The sequence below is a fragment of the Pan troglodytes genome, chromosome 17 (assembly GCF_028858775.2).
Source record: "Pan troglodytes isolate AG18354 chromosome 17, NHGRI_mPanTro3-v2.0_pri, whole genome shotgun sequence".
Lineage (NCBI taxonomy): Eukaryota > Metazoa > Chordata > Mammalia > Primates > Hominidae > Pan > Pan troglodytes.
Genome location: NC_072415.2, coordinates 36,695,132 through 36,712,566, shown reverse-complemented (window position 1 = coordinate 36,712,566; position 17,435 = coordinate 36,695,132). Strand labels below are relative to the sequence as shown.

Below are 17,435 nucleotides of genomic sequence, written 5' to 3'. Positions count from 1 at the left end.
TATAATTAACTATTAGAAAATAAGAGGGCCATACATGCACGAGTGATGACAGAGTGTCATAAATCAGGAATTCTGATTATTCCAATCCCATGCACCTAAGATCTGTTTAAAGAAAAAATAATAATGAGATGGTGATGCAGGTAGCTAATGGTTAGACCCTTCTAGAGTTCACCAAACTCCTTCAGCAGGGACGTCTTCATAAGCACGCAGCCTGCGCAGCTGCACAAGGTCCTGCCTTTAGAAGCACCCAGCCTTTATTTATGCTCTGCTGTCGCAATCTTGAAATTTAAATAGTGTTTTACCAAGGTGTCCTGCATTCATTTTGCACTGGGACCAGTAAATTATAAAATCAGTCCTGTCCCTAAGTTTCCAGAGGTTAAATTTACCTACAGTTCCCCATAATTTCGTCCCCATCCAACTTTGATATTTTTTAAGTTTGCTACTTCTTATCCCCAGATTATTAATGTAACAGTCAGGTGAGCACCCTAGAGCAGTCTTATTTCCTGTATTTCCTATGTTTCCTTATTTTTATTGTCCAAATCAGTGCTGCCTGTGCTATAAATGGAGCTGCAGTTATATATTGTTCTTATAATGCTTCTTCTTAGATCAAAAACTTCAAACAGAATTCATTGGCTAAAAACTAATGCACTGAAGTCTCTATCTAAATTCATCTTAACTGCTGGATTATACAAATTCATTTTCTAATAATTGCCCAATTTCAACTACAACATATAACCAAACAAGACAAATTCTGAACAATTCTTCATGGTAGGAAGAATTCAAATAAAGATTTAAGGAAATCCTCATTTTCAAAAATTACTGTCTCAAAAAAAAAAACATAAGTAAATGTTTTTGCATTCCTGAAATGCCCTGTGTCTACAGTGATCAGGTACAGAAAAGCTACTTCAAGTTCAAATATAACTTAGCGATTGCCACATGGTGCAGAATCTTTCCACCCCTAACACTCCAAAAACCCAATCAGACAAGTGGCCGTAATCTGACTCCCAGCACACAGGGAGCTGCGGGGCAGGCAATGAGAGCTGCACTCTGGCTGGGGAAGGCATGAGTGACAGACCCACAGCAAGGCGGTGGGGGTAAGTCCTTCTTTGCCTTAAGGGAACAATGCTTAGGGCCAAAAGATGAAACTGTCTCTTTTATTATAGATATTTGTGCCTTCTTAGGCAGAATCTGGAAGGCAGCTATAGGGCAGGTGGGTGGTTCTTTTAGATCTGAGTACTGGGCATTTTCAGAAGAGAGGCATAGAGAAGGTAGAAGAAAAGGGATGCTTTTTAGCCAAATCCTCCATATGTTTCAGATCTGCAAAAGCCCAGGAAAATTACCCTATGGAGGTGAATCTAGCTATAGTACATTTCTTCGGAAAAATTACTCACCCAGATGCTCAGCTGTCCTGGAGTGGATGAAGCTGAGTGTTCAGCTAGAAAGTAATGTGTCCGATTCAGTACATCAACAAACCCCCTTTGTTCTGGGGCAAAAGAAGCAAATCTAATTGTGTTGATCATTTCCAGTGACTGTGAACATATAAGGGAACACTGACAATAAAAACAGGGTGCTATGGGTGACGCTAGGGTGAGCCCTCATAAGGCCAGAGATATGTATATGCTGCCAGCAAACTTCACGGCTCACAGCCAACTGAGGCTGGTCCATCTGCCTTGGAAGAAGATCAGATTTTTGTGGATTTAAAAAAAAAAAAAAGCTAAAAACATTCTTAAAGAGTATGTTTATGTGTTTTTTTTGGTGTTTTGCACTGTTTTAAATTTCTCTGGTTGATGAAAATTTGAAGCTGAAAGAGCAACTACCTCTGGAGAGGTAAACAGGTGCATGACAGACCAAGCAGGGAGAGAACTCCGGAAATGGCAGAAGTGAGAGGTGAAGGGGGTGAGCAGGGGGGCTGGCCTTTTCTGGGTCCCACCTCTCCTGGTGTCTCCTGCGGGGCTGAAAAGGACGTTTCCTGCCCACCTAGCTTCCTTAGCCTACTGTTTTGTCCTCCTCCTTCTCCCCACTAACCCTGACCACAAACGACAGCACCTATGATCGCATTTTTCCCCCTTTGCCATCCCAGCTACAGCCCTGGGCTGCCGGTGAGTTCAGAAGTGACTCTCCTAACTTCTTCAATATGTGACTTTTCTGAGTTTACCGTCTTTGGGAATATTTTTAGTGTCTCCTCCAGGGTGCCCTCCCTGCCCCATTGCAACCATCGTTTTTGTCTCTTTACATTCTTTTCCTCTAGAGAGTATGATGTCGTTGTCATCCCGCCTGGGGTTTTTCATACTTCTGAGATTCGCTTCACTGGGGCAGGGGATGCGTGGGATGTGGCTGGCCACCCCCCTGTGGAGCCAGCTCTTCCTTTATCCTGCCACCCGGGCCTGGGCAAGAAAGGGTTTTTCTCTCTCCACCTCTAAAGCAAAGCCCCATAGCAAACTAAGGGCTAGGCTGAGCTGGAAATTCCCCTCACCCTTTTTGGCACTGCATTTCCTCACTACCCATGCAGAAAGCAGGTTCCCGGGAACATTCAGTGACGTGGGGAAATGAGGGCCCCGCAATTTGTCAAAGGGAAAGCCACAATAATACTAATCTCTTAAAGTACTTGGCTTTCTTGCCTAACCCCTTACGTGGTCCTCTGCAATTAGATTCTCTGGTAAATACTCTCCATACTTCTTGGCTCTCATGACTATCACAGGCAAAGGACAAGGGCAAAAGTCTTAGATGATAGGGTAACTGGGGTAATTGCCCCCCCAAAAGGGGAATCCTAGCCATTTCCTGCCAGAATGAGCAGTTGGCATCAATATCGTCAAACCACCCCTTCTCTGCTCCAAAGATCTAATGACAGCAAGAGGGATATAGACGGGAGGAGAAGGCGTCCTCCCTCTCCCAGACTCCCTGCCCACCACCCTCCCCAGAGAAGCTCCGCAAGGTGAGACACACTGTCCTATAGGCCCATGTAACAGAAAGCCATCAAAAAGACCTTAGAGAAAAGCCGTTTTCCATAGAGCCTTCTGCTCAGGGGCCCACAGTTTCCCTAACCACACCCCCTTTTCCTGACTTCCCGAGCTCTGCACCCTGAAGGCAGGAAAGGTACCGGGGCATTGCTGGCACACCCCAGCCTCCAGGCTCCCTTTGGCAGGTTTATCGGCATTGTACGGTCAGGGTCAAGGGGTGAGAGAGGGTCGGGCACGAGGAGAGGCTGTCCTTCCTCCCCTAAAAGCATCCCCCACATCCATCTCTCCCCACCTCCAGTGGCCAGGATGCAGCCGGGCCGGCGGGCAGGCGGGCGGGCTCGCGGGGCCGCTTCTGCGTGTGCACCTGGCCGCCGCCCGGGAGCCTGCCACGGGCCGGGAATGGCCGCTGCTCCGCCCTCTGAGAGGCGCTCCAGGCTCCCTGGGGACGGAGGTTTACACGTCCCCGTGCCGCGCTCCCAGATCTGGGCGGTGCGCGTGTCCCTTGGGCAGGCTCAGCTCCCGGACTCCTCCCGCTGGCAGCCTGCTCGCTCCTGGCGCAAAGGAGAGGGAGGGAGAGTCGCTGCCCCAGCTGAGGCCCTGCCTGTTCCCATCGCCCTTGCTAGTCACCAGAAGCTCCTCTCCCCTCAATGAGTTCACTTTCTCAAAAGACAGCCTTCAGCACCCTGGTTTCCTAGAAGGCTTCCCCCTAATGCAGAGTCTGGGGGGAGGGGGAGATTTTCAGAATGCCATTTCAAAGCAATCAAATGCAAAGCTAGAAAAGACGACCCCCCCCCTCCCCACGCACACCTTGTTTTAATGCTTTATATTCGAAATGTAAGTAGCATATAAAATGTACTCGAAACTTAAAAACTTGCTCTAAGGGAATTAAGTACAAGGTAAATATATTTTATTCTTAATATTTTAAGGAATTTGATTTAGACATTTTTCCTTTCTAGGGACAGTTTGGATAATTTTCCGTGAAACTGGATGATCTTTGAATATTAAATGAAAGGAGACTAGAATAACAGTCTCTTGACTATTCATGAAGGAGCTTTAGCAGAAGCATTCTTTCTTGGTGTGCAAATCACGCTTGGCAGCCCCTGCCCACAGTACCCGAAGATGGCAGGCCTTGTTCCCTTCACCTAAATTCATAAACCTGGGTGTAGTGGCTTCTGATGCTGATTTGTTTCTCTTTTCAGTAAGTGTGGACCTTTGTGTACCAGAGAGAACATCATGGTGGCTTTCAAAGGGGTCTGGACTCAAGCTTTCTGGAAAGCAGTCACAGCGGAATTTCTGGCCATGCTTATTTTTGTTCTCCTCAGCCTGGGATCCACCATCAACTGGGGTGGAACAGAAAAGCCTTTACCGGTCGACATGGTTCTCATCTCCCTTTGCTTTGGACTCAGCATTGCAACCATGGTGCAGTGCTTTGGCCATATCAGCGGTGGCCACATCAACCCTGCAGTGACTGTGGCCATGGTGTGCACCAGGAAGATCAGCATCGCCAAGTCTGTCTTCTACATCGCAGCCCAGTGCCTGGGGGCCATCATTGGAGCAGGAATCCTCTATCTGGTCACACCTCCCAGTGTGGTGGGAGGCCTGGGAGTCACCATGGTAGCATCTTCAGCTATTTTCAAACTAGGACTCCAAGCTTCTTGCAAACTCTTTGCTAAATAATGCCTTGGTGGCATGAGGCACATCCCTAAAATAGCTAATTTACTCCTAGGGAATTTTTGATGATTCTTAATAGTGTGAAAACTGATTCTGGCAGTATTTAGGTATATCTGTAAGAAATCATTGTTTGCTCTTGAGTGCCTTAAAAATAACAAAATCTAGGTGGCCCGAAAATTGTGTTGGTTTTTTCCTCCCCTTCTCCCATTCCAATTACTATATTGACTTTATATTTAGCTTAATGCATTTTCCTTACAGTTATTTGTTCACTAGCAGAAAAAAACTATTTTCTTGTCATGTTCATAAGATGTACAATGATCTACATAAAGGGTTATGCTTAAAAAAAATAGACATCCGATCCTAGTTTTGTTCTTAGCTGATTAGGAGTATCAATTGTTAACTCAGCACCAGGGCTGATTAAAAAAAAACGCACATGGCTTAAATTTTAATTGAAATATATATTAATTAATTTAAACCTAATTAATGGATTTAATCATTGCCTTATAAAATTACAAGGCTCTCAAGAAATTCTTTTACGAGTTAAGTGCTGCAGTGGCACATTTTGCTTCCTTTGTAGAAAAGGACATTCAGCACAAACTCCTGCTTGGTCGTTGTAAGAGTAATCACAGTCATCTGTGATGACCCAAAATGAATATAAATTTATTCCTTCTTTTTGGGGGGTGAGAGAAGGAAATTCTCATTTGAAGGTGGGGTAGAAGACTTACCTTTACTTTTTACACAGATAAAATGTGCCTTTCACAGTGATATTAATACATTGACATCAAAAATACTCTTGCTTCAATTCTGATGGAATATTTTTCTTTCTCTAGGTTCATGGAAATCTTACCGCTGGTCATGGTCTCCTGGTTGAGTTGATAATCACATTTCAATTGGTGTTTACTATCTTTGCCAGCTGTGATTCCAAACGGACTGATGTCACTGGCTCAATAGCTTTAGCAATTGGATTTTCTGTTGCAATTGGACATTTATTTGCAGTAAGTTTCCAAGTCCATTTAAATAATCAATCCCACCTCATTTATCCTCACTCTAGCTGGCCTGAAGATGTTGTGTTTTACAGCAGTAGCTCTTTAGTATCCAGCCATGACTGTCCATTTTAGGTTATAATTTTTCCAACTGCGCAATGAGAATGTTGATATAGCTGCTAACATCTTGAGGTTCCTCTAAGTGACAAATGACAGCAAATTGCAATGAATGATACTTGCTAGTAGCCCTGTTTCAGCAATGTCTGAAGTTGTTTTCTTGTTTCCTATAGATCAATTATACTGGTGCCAGCATGAATCCCGCCCGATCCTTTGGACCTGCAGTTATCATGGGAAATTGGGAAAACCACTGGGTAACCCTCATATTGATAGTTCCCATCTTCCTACAGTTGAGGACAATTACCTGTGGGGCTCTTTTATTTTTCATTATTTTGCTTACTACTTTCTCTTGCATTTCTCCAACCTTGACCCTCACTTTATTACATCTTTCATAAAGACTAGGGAAAGAATAGCACAGATCTGCTGTAAAAAGATAAGAGATGTAAAACATCTCTTACTGAAGGTTCTAGGCCTCCAATAATAGTCTTTTCCTTTTTTGAAGCACTATTTTAGACACTGTATCTAACAGATTGCAGCAGAATACACTGTATATAGAGGTTGCCTATGTGGAACAAGTTAAAGTCAGCATGGTGTAGTGAATATGGTGTTTAAATAATTGAAAGTAAAGTCTTCCCAGCTATAATGGAAAAAAATTGCAAAAAAAAAAAAGAAAGAATGAAATACTTAAAAGTGCTGCCCATAGCAAAGATATTTACTCTTTTTTTGTTTACAAATGCATGAACTCAATTAATAGTATGTAAGTTGCAAGTATTTGAACTGCAGATGGTGTCGAACAAATAGTGCAAAGGTTTATGTTATTATCACCATAACTGTAACCGGAAAAATAAATGACTCACAGAAAAGGCTCACTTTTCAGTCTCAAACCTAAACTATTATAAATAAATATTTATTAATGTAGTGGCAGTGCTTCCAGAGAATAGCACTGTCCATTTTAAAATATTATAATTAATTTTGTTTCAGTTGTTTCTCACAGCAAAGGAATTTAAATCCTTTAAAATTAAATAAGTAATGCAGCAGTTGTGAAGGCCACCAACATGCTAACTTACAATAGCCAATAAAAATATGAGACCTGTAAGCCAGCTTCAAAGAGGGCTAGCTTTTATTATAATTTATATATTGCAAATGTCACTTACAACTTTAAAAAATTCATGAATATAACAGAATATGCCCCTTGTGTTTATTCAGACAGTGATTACTAACCTAGTCACAGCCATTCATCTATGGTGTACACTGCAAATGACAAGAAAATGCACCGCTGCTATGTGCATTCACTTCTAAGAAAAGTATACCAAATCTTTAAAAGTAATCTACAGCATTAAATAACAGAATAAGAGTCAGCGTTCAAACCAAGACTTAGCCAAAAATGCCATCCATGAGATTAGTCATTTTGTCACTGATACCTCCATTTATGTCTCAAAAACTGTTACCACATTAACAGAAATGGAAATTTTTAGTGAGTAGTATATGATTTTGTTTTCTTCTTTTTGAGATGGAGTCTTGCTCTGTTGCTCAGGCTGGAGTGCAGTGGCATGATCTCAGCTTGCTGCAACCTCCTTCTCCTGGGTTGAAGAGATTCTTCAACCTCAGCCTCCCGAGTAGCTGGGATTACAGGTGCATGCCACCACACTCAGCTAATTTTTGTATTTTTTCGTAGAGACAGGGTTTCACCATGTTGGCCAGGCTAGTCTCGAACTCCTGACCTTAGGTGATCCACCTGCCTCAGCCTCCCAAAGTGCTGGGATTACAGGCGTGAGCCACAGTGCCCAGCCCTGATCTTATAATGAAAATACAACTTTCAGTTCAACATATTAAATTGAAACTATTTTGTCATTAACAACTTTTAGTTAAATTTATAAGCACTTGAAAATGTAGATGAAAAATATATTTTATTAATTACTTGTCAGTTGCAGTAAACTCGTTAAGATTTAAATAGTAGGAACATTCTTAGCTTGTTGATTAAACTAAAAGTTGCCCCATGTTATATTATACCAATCTTAATTCTACTAAAAATAGCAATGGTTGTATGAAATTTAGAACTAATTTAAAGTATATTTGTAGGTAGAAAGATTAGGAATAACATTAAAATATTAATTGGGTGTTTTGTATAGTGTAATGATATTATTTTAGTTTTCTTTATACTTTTTACACATTTTCTAGATTTTTAGCAATAAAGATTCTTTAAAGTACATATGACTTCATTTTGAAATAGCAACTTGACACTGAGATTTGTTTATTTTTGAGAACATGCAGCTGGGTATCTTATTCACAGATGTTTTGGAAAGGGTAGTAATTATTTTGCTGTTCTAGTCTCCCTTGTGGGATTTGTAGCCTGTGGAATAGTACATGTCTAATGAGACCTTACTAACAAAGAGCAAAGACATTTAGAGGAGGGCTCTCATTTCTCCTTTAAAAGGGCATAGAGAAGATAAAGGCTCATATGGGTTTTTTCATGTTCAAGAGAGGAACTTGATTCTTCCAGCCACACTAGCAACAGTTTCCCCGTAAATGTTATGTCTTCAGCCTCAGCTTAAATTTTGAATTGTATTTAAATCTTACAATGAGGATGCAAACTGAGATTAATTTGCAGAGGGTGTTTTAAACAAAAAGCATCCATCATGTTTTTTTTCAAATGAGTGTGTAGTACAGTGGAAAACAGTATACTACAGTGTTTGGAACAGTGTTTCAAAACAGAGGTTTTCATTTTGTTTGTTTGTTGTTTTTTCTTTTTTTTGAGACAGGGTCTTACTCTGTTGCCCAGGCTGGAGTACAGTGTCACGATCATGGCTCACTGCAGCCGCAACCTCCCTGGGCTCAAGTGATCCTCCTATCTCAGCCTCCCAAGTAGCTGGGACTACAGGTGCACACCACCAAGCCCAGCTAATTTTTTTTGTATTTTGTAGAGACAGGGTTTCACAATGTTGCTCAGGCTGAATCAAACTCCTGGGCTCAAGCAATCCACCCACTTTGGCCTCCTAAAGTGCTGGGATTACAGGTGTGAGCCACTGTGCCCAGCCTCAAATGAGAGGTTTGAAGTCAGACAGGTCTGAAATCTCAGCTCAACCGTTTGATAAGCACAAAATCTTAAGCAAGCTTATTACCCTCTCAGAGTGTCACTCTTCTTTTCATAAAATGGGAAGAATAATAATATTTATCTCATTGGTTATTGTTAGAATTAAATGAGATTATACAAGAAAAGTGCCAAGTACGGCTGGTCCGGGGACAGTGCTCAACAAGCAGGGTTTCTGTTGCCCAAGTGTGTCTGTTAAATAAATGTCTAATATTCTACAGCACACATGTGCTCTAAAGCAAATGTCTGCACTTCATTCAAACTCAAAACTTTATTCTAGGTGCATAGCTAATATGTAATAATAATTTCCGGCTGGGCACGGTGGCTCACACCTGTAATCCCAGCACTTTGGGAGGCTGAGGCAGGTGGATCACGAGGTCAGGAGATTGAGACCATCCTGGCTAACACAGTGAAACCCCATCTCTACTAAAAATACAAAAAATTAGCCAGGCGTGGTGGCGGGCACCTGTAGTCCCAGCTACTCAGGAGGCTGAGGCAGGAGAATGGCGTGAACCCGGGAGGCAGAGCTTGCAGTGAGTGGAGATCACCCACTGCACTCCAGCCTAGGTGACAGAGCAAGACTCCGTCTCAAAATTAATAATAATAATAATAATAATAATAATTTCCATTTATTGAAATCCTATGGAATTGCTACTTCTCAACTAGCAATAAACTCATATTTTTTCACCAAGCCATCGTGAGAACCGCATAGATGAAAGCTGTCTGCACAGTAATGAACACGAGGTTTTCATTTAAATCAAATCACCAAATTTTGGAAGCCTGGAATGGAGCAGATTACTACGAGCTAAAAACTATTAAGTACTTTACAAGTATTATTGCATTTAATCCTTTTACCCCGTGAGGTTTGTATTATTATAATCCCCACTTTACAGATGAGGAAATTAAGACTTGGAAAGTTAAGTAACTGATACAAGCACTCATAACTCTGCTAAGTGGTGGAGCTGGGTTGGTTTTGATCATGCTTACCTGAATAACGGAATCCCCAAAAGATAAAAACTGTGTTATGATCATGATTGTGCAGGAAACCAGTGTAAAATGGCAATATTGAGAAAATAAGAGAAGGACTCTCCAGAAATTTTTTTTTTATTTTAGTTAAAGAATTCTTAGTGCGCTTAATTTGTAGTACCACCAAAGAGGATCTATCTTTACATTAACAATTATCATAAGATGGAAAGAACATAATTAATGAAAAGAGGATAGGAGATGAAACAGTTCTTTTTGTTTTCTGTTCAAATGCAGTTTAATAATTTATGGATCTCTGATGGGGCTTTGGTGTGTTTTCTTATTTCCTCTCCAATTCCCCTCTTTTCGATGCATGACACAAATACACTCTTAATTTAACCCAGCTAGATTCTACATTCATGAGCTGCTCAATGGAATAGCTTTTCTCTACTTACACTCTATCCTCTTCCATCTTTTCCTTAGATATATTGGGTTGGGCCCATCATAGGAGCTGTCCTCGCTGGTGGCCTTTATGAGTATGTCTTCTGTCCAGATGTTGAATTCAAACGTCGTTTTAAAGAAGCCTTCAGCAAAGCTGCCCAGCAAACAAAAGGAAGCTACATGGAGGTGGAGGACAACAGGAGTCAGGTAGAGACGGATGACCTGATTCTAAAACCTGGAGTGGTGCATGTGATTGACATTGACCGGGGAGAGGAGAAGAAGGGGAAAGACCAATCTGGAGAGGTATTGTCTTCAGTATGACTAGAAGATCGCACTGAAAGCAGACAAGACTCCTTAGAACTGTCCTCAGATTTCCTTCCACCCATTAAGGAAACAGATTTGTTATAAATTAGAAATGTGCTGGTTTGTTGTTTCATGTCATATTACTCAGTCTAAACAATAAATATTTCATAATTTACAAAGGAGGAAAGGAAGAAACCTATTGTGAATTCCAAATCTAAAAAAAGAAATATTTTTAAAATGTTCTTAAGCAAATATATACCTATTTTATCTAGTTACCTTTCATTAACAACCAATTTTAACTGTGTGTCAAGATTTGGTTAAGTCTTGCCTGACAGAACTCAAAGACACGTCTATCAGCTTATTCCTTCTCTACTGGGATATTGGTATAGTCAATTCTTATTTGAATATTTATTCTATTAAACTGAGTTTAACAATGGCAAAATACAGTATGTCACAGTCATGCACATTCAAGAGAGAAAATATAACAAGTTCTTTTATGAGCAATCCCTTATGCATAGACTACCTCGGCAAAAGAGCATTAGCAAGCGTCACTGCTCATCAGTTACTTCCTTCCATTTATATCACAAATACCCAAGTTTCAATTCTAACTTCATTTCATGGTATTTCTTCCTCCTCAATGCCCAAGGTAATGTGGGACTAAAGCCCAGAAATTTGAAAAGAATATTCAGAAATCCTTCCCAAATCATAAGGGCACCTATTGAGATTCAAGACAAGCAGACTCGTAAAATCTTGTAGAGGCAGAGGCAAAGTTATCATCATACAAAAATCACAAACAAAAAGGAGATCTGTATTCGGGTATCAAATGGTTGATCTGTTTTCAGTGCACACCCTCAAATGCACCACACCAGTTTTACGATCTAAGCTTTTAACCCCTTTACCACTTTGCTTATTTTTAAAAAATTTATTGGCAAAACTGGGGATTTTGTTTGTAACTTTGGTTATCTATATTTAAACATTAGCTGAGACATATTTTTGATAACAAGAACTTAGCTAGTTGAGTCCTGGCTTTTTGTTGATTATTAAGCTGTGTTCACTCTAGAAGGTGTAAAGGCCCTGTCCCAATCTCTGCTCTCTCACTTCTCGTGACATTTGTTGATAATCTTTACTGCAAGTGTAATGATATTTGAGTGAATTAAAATGCATGACAGACAAGGTACAACATGGTTGCAGAATAAAAGGGTGAGGACATCAGATCACTCTGTATTCAAAGCTTACTAGACGAACAATCTTTCATTTCTGGATATATTGTAGCTAACCCAACACATTTTTAAACTATTTTTGTTACTGACTCACTTACTTGTCAAAATAATTGGTTTTTCTGTCCTGCTTTGCCTTTTGTCACTAGAATGTTCTCCAGAAACCCCAGTTTCTGTCATCTTAACTGTCTAGTCTAGCCGTTAACTTAGACAAAGAAGTGCAAATGTCAATTTCACTAAACAAAACCTATTAGAAGTAAAGCAGAAACCTATCACTGCAAGGAGTGACTTGTAAATAACTGATGATCAAGGGCTGTCTTCTCTCAAGCATGGTTCCAACTCTGTGTCACTTTTTAGCATTAATGGCAGTTGTGTGTCTGTGGCAGTGAGATAATGGACCACTATTAAACCTGATTCGCTTCGGTGCTAGGAAAGAGTGATGTGTGAGATTCCCAGAGAGTCGTCACACACGTGTTATGCCTGGGAGTGCCATTGGCATACCGCAGGTGCCTAAATCCCAGGCCCCTTTCTCAGGGGGCGTGGCCACACCACACACTGCGCCAGTGACACCTAGTTACTTCCTGGCTGGAACGGCACCTGTAGAAACTAGGGTACAAATCTCCCAAAGATGGTTTGCACCGTCATTTCAAATGTTTGCACAATATACCACTTAGAGGCTTAAAATCAGGGTGGTTCAGTTCAAAAGGTAATATCAACCGTCAGCAAACATGTCAGTTTAAAAATAAGTTCGGTTAACAAGGAAGTGTTAAGCAGATTTTTTGAATACACTTACAATATACTGGCTTATAATCATTTTTATTCTGCCATATGGTTTATTTCATATACACTCACTTTTACACTCACTTCCAATTATAGCATTCAATAAGTTACGGTTAAAGAAAAGTGAATGGTGTTTTTGTAATTTGTTTTCTAGTAGCTAGCAGAGAGCCTGGCACATAGTATGTATTCAAAACAAGTGTGTTAATTAATAAAAATATATAAATCTCATTTGAGATTTAAGAATATAAATAATTTTCTTTTAATCTTTATTTTGCTCAATATTTAATAGGAAGTATGATTTCAAGGACTACCAAAGGAAGGCAATATACATGTGAAAACCATAAAATATATTTTTTGCATTCTACTATTTTTAGGGGCATGAAACGAATGAAAGCTTTAGCACTTTTTTGCCCCTACATATGAGACAACATATTTTGTATTTCACTCAAGGCTCTGTCAGTAAAAAGTAATGAAATTGTACCTTTCTAATGACATCTATGCAGCAGGGGTCTATCGCCTTGTGGATGGCACCAAATTATCCAAGTGTATTAGGAGACTGGGGCTTTTTTCTTTAATCCCTTCTTATTAATGAAGTGCATAGTGCTGCTCCCAGGAGACCACTGCTGACAGATACACAGAGAAGAGATCAGAGAGGAAAAACTGGGAAGACATAAATGAATTATACCCAGCCATGAAACAATGCCAACTGTCTCTTCCCTAAGGAAGAGTACAAGTACCCTAAAATTGAAAGGTGGTCCCTACACTGAAAACGCACATAGTTTGTCAAAAGTGTACAAAAGGGAAAGAGTCTTATTTTAAGCTTTCAGGCTTTCTTAAAAACTTGGGGACCAGAATTTGAATGTATGTTTCCATTGTTGAAGATAACATTTTCTTCAAAGAGCCTTAACCTTTTGTACTGGAAGGAAATATTTTCTGGACCTAAGTAGTTGCCTAAATTTAGGATTCCTACACTTTATTTCTGCCATTGATGCTTTTCCTAAACCCTTATACTATCTTTTTATTATCTGAGCCTTTTCCTAATGCAGCTCATAGGTGCTAGCTAGAGCTGCTGCTCAGTATTGAAGATTTTACAAGGAGATTAGAAATCTTTGGAAAACATATGTGATGAAATTGAGCTATATGATTTATCAGAGATCTGATTCCAAAGAGCACAGAATACTGTTCTCAGACCATGAAACCAGACAACACATGTATTGGTTTAAACTCGATAATGACAGGAAAATTCCAAACTAGAGCAGTAAATTCAAATGGTAAGATGAATCCTAGAAGGCCTCTGATTGCAGCATGTTGACACCAACCTCACATGTTACGAACATTTCAAAGAGAATTTGCCTTTGTGGCAACTGAAGATGGAAGTCTGAGGGGCACAGACAACCTTATCAAACAATATAAAAGCCAATATAAATTCTCATAAGCACTATAGAATTTGCAAATTCAGAACATTTTATACCTAAAAGTAATTCTGTCTTTCCTAATGTGTTTTTAACATGAAAATTAGTAGGAAGATGTGGTTACTATTTGGAAAGTGTAATGTAACAAAACTCTCTTTTGTTACCACAAATTTTGTGAGTTTAGTACTCTACAGATTGCCCCATAAGAGCAGTAGCTTTTGAAACTCATAATTCTCTGAAATAAATGAAAGACATTTAATTCAAGGATCAAAAATTGTGGCCATTTTTGCAAATGACTACCTATAGCCTGTGAAAATACATTTCAAAAAATGTTATGTGCAATGAACACTAAATTTAAGAGCAGTTACAGTGTGACTCACTCATGTTTAAAAAAAATCGAAGAGCTAAAAAATACGTCTAATTTATGTAACCCATTGGAATGTATTTCTAGGTTCTCTTCAGGATTAATTAAATAAACATGCAATTTATGAAAACATATAAACAATTATTTATCACTTTTATGACCCAAATCACAATAAAATTGTCATTTAGGATACTGGGGAGAATAGACTGAACATATGGTTATATTCACAGTTATTTATTAACTTAAATGTTATTCCAACATTAGAGCTAATGTTAAAAAGATTTAAACTGTAATGTCTAATATTTGGAATAATATATTAAAGGATTAGCATTGTGGTTGATTTTCTTGAATTATGTTGCATCTTGTTCTACTAAGCTTGTGAAAATAAACATTTGGATGTTTTAAAAGGTAAACATTATGTTTGATGAAGTTAAAAATTCATTTGTAGTTAGATCTTAAGTTCATCCTTTAGAATGATCAGGTGGTTTAGATATTTGAGTATAATCAACACCAAAGGAAATGGTGGTAAGCCCATGAAATCAAATGCATTTTTTGAAAGCCTGCAGAGTATACACCGTGGGATGCCCTGATACAGATAGTGAAAATTGTGTTTGTACAGGCTTAATTCAAAATGTCCGCATCTATGCAAAATAAACCATTGGTTATCAGCTATCATTATGGTGAATCTAAAAGTGAAGACACAAACAACTGCGACTGGTATTGCTAAATAAATGATCCATCCTCAGGCCATTTGGCAGATTCCGCCTACCCAGATGGATAATGTAGGCTCAATGAGTACTGGTTTAACTCCCTGGGTTCTTGGTTTGAGGGGCTTCTCAATTTTGAGAGGTTATACACTCTCAGTGGAAGACTAACGACAATCATGTATGTAGTGTGCAACCCATCAGATGAGTGGTGAGTGATGCCTTAGGAGCCAGGTGGATAAGTACCTCACTTATAGCATTGGTCACACTGTAGTGAAATCATTGGTGTAGGTGTCTATCTCCTCCACTAGATTCTAAACTCCTTATTGTGTCTTATTTATTCTGTACCTTCCCACTCCCACCTCCAGCCGTTGACACTGAGACGAGGCTTGACTTTTCACTCAATAACTGCTTGTTGCATGGATAAAGAAAGAAATTAATTAATATCTTACAATCATTAGGAAATGTTCAATCTAGTTGGATTTTGCTGCATAGATGTGTGCTAAATATTTGAATTCTTATAGTTTCAGGTAGAAGCCCAAAATTAGCTCAACACTAAAGAAAATGCTAAATGCACACAAAGAATAAAACACTAATTGGATTTCTAAAATTTATGCCTAATGTGTAGGCAACTAGACATGTTTTCATTGCTATATTTATACAATAGCCAGATGTTAGAGGAAATTTAGCTCAATGAGTACTTCAGCAAAAAGAAAGTATTTTAACAAGCATAGAAACCCACAGATATAAATATCGGCTTGCTTTTGGATAATTATCCCATTTGGAAAATGTCCAAAACAATGTCACCTGAATTAATTCTTACTATTTTTTCGTTTTTCCACTTCTTCAATCTCTGGGTTTAAGGCAACATTAAGAACTCTAAAAAGCTGAGTTGAGTTCTTCAATTTCCACATGTTCAGAAATCTCTGGGAAATGATTATGATGTTTGTAACCTTTTGGCATACCACATGGCTGATGCTCAATAAATGCAAGATGGATGGATGGATGATGGAGGGATGGATGGATGGATCATGGATAGGTGGATAGATGGATGATAAATGATGGACGGATGGATGGGTGGATGACAGAAACACTCTAATCTGGAGATACTAAACTAATCTATGAGCAAATGAAAATCATAGCCTGTATTCCTTCTATCTTTTCAAGGACTACTTTTCATAGAAGAGTTATAGAATTATGAAAGCATCAGCCAAGGGTATCAAGGGAAGAGGAGAAATGAATGCATTAGAATAATTATCAATTGTGAGCATATATATGGGAATTTTGAATTTATAAATATTATTCTCAATTAATTAATATTCAAAGCTCATTGTGGGGCAAGCAATATTATCATTCCCGTTTCCAAAGATGAGGAAATCAAGTGTCAAGGAAATTAAGTAAATTACCCAAAATTACATTTAAAGGTAAAGCAAAAACTGGAATACAGATCCCAATTAATCCCAATCACCACACAGTTCCCCTGAATCACACAAAGTTCTCCCATTCATCTATCAGCTTCATTTCCCATTAGCCATGTTTCCTTTAAGTGGCAAAAAATAAAAACATGTTCTAGCTATACTATGGGAACACCTCATGTCAACGACACCAAAGGGCAATAAAGTAAGTACTACAGGGCTAGACTAAGTACTGCAGACCTTACGAAAGGTCTCAAATAAGAGAATAGCGTTAACTGCTACAATGGGTTTAATTTGGGATACTTTGGATAATTTAGGAAATTTTTGGTTGTTTTATCCTTAGGAAAATATTATAAATCCCACTATTTGAAACGTTTTTCATTTAGTTTAGAAAAGAGAGTTGAGGATAACTGCAAAGTTAGTGAGAAGATCTTCCACATTTCAATATGAATAATAGTAACATTAGCTTTGTATTTTTGTGCACTTACTCAAGCTTTACATAAGTTTACTTATTCCTCATAGAAGCCTTATGAGGTAGGTCCTGCTACTATTCCCATTTTTCAGGTAAAGAAACTGCAGCTAGGCCAGGTACGGTGGCTCATGCCTGTAATCCCAGCACTTTGGGAGGCCGAGGTAGGTGGATTACCTGAGGTCAGGAGTCCAAGACCAGGCTGACCAACATGGTGAAACCTTATCTCTACAAAAAATACAAAAATTAGCTGGGTGTAGTGGCGCACACCTGTAATCTCAGCTACTAGGGAGGCTGAGAGGGGAGAATCACTTGAACCCGGGTGCCGGAGGCTGCAGTGAGCAGAGATGGTGCCAGTGCACTCCAGCCTGGGCGACAGAGTGAGAAAAAAAAAATTAAAAAAAAAAAACAGAAAGAGAGAGAGAGAGACAGAGAGAGAAGGAAAGAAGGAAAGAAAGGAAGGAAGAAAGGAAGGAAGGAAGGAAGCAAGGAAGGAAGGAAGACAGGAAGACTGCAGTCTAAGGATAGCAAGTAACTTGTTCAAAGACACA

General features: G+C 39.3%; 1 protein-coding gene across 1 annotated transcript; it reads left to right on the top strand.

Annotated features, from left to right (window-relative positions):
- The first annotated feature begins 947 nt into the window (after positions 1–947).
- Positions 948–14,709, top strand: AQP4 (aquaporin 4). Its single transcript, XM_512074.8, has 5 exons — positions 948–1,094; positions 4,157–4,571; positions 5,459–5,623; positions 5,902–5,982; positions 10,263–14,709. The coding sequence occupies exons 1-5, from the start codon at positions 1,063–1,065 to the stop codon at positions 10,539–10,541; spliced, it is 972 nt and encodes a 323-aa protein (XP_512074.4). The 5' UTR covers positions 948–1,062; the 3' UTR covers positions 10,542–14,709.
- The last annotated feature ends 2,726 nt before the right edge of the window (positions 14,710–17,435 follow it).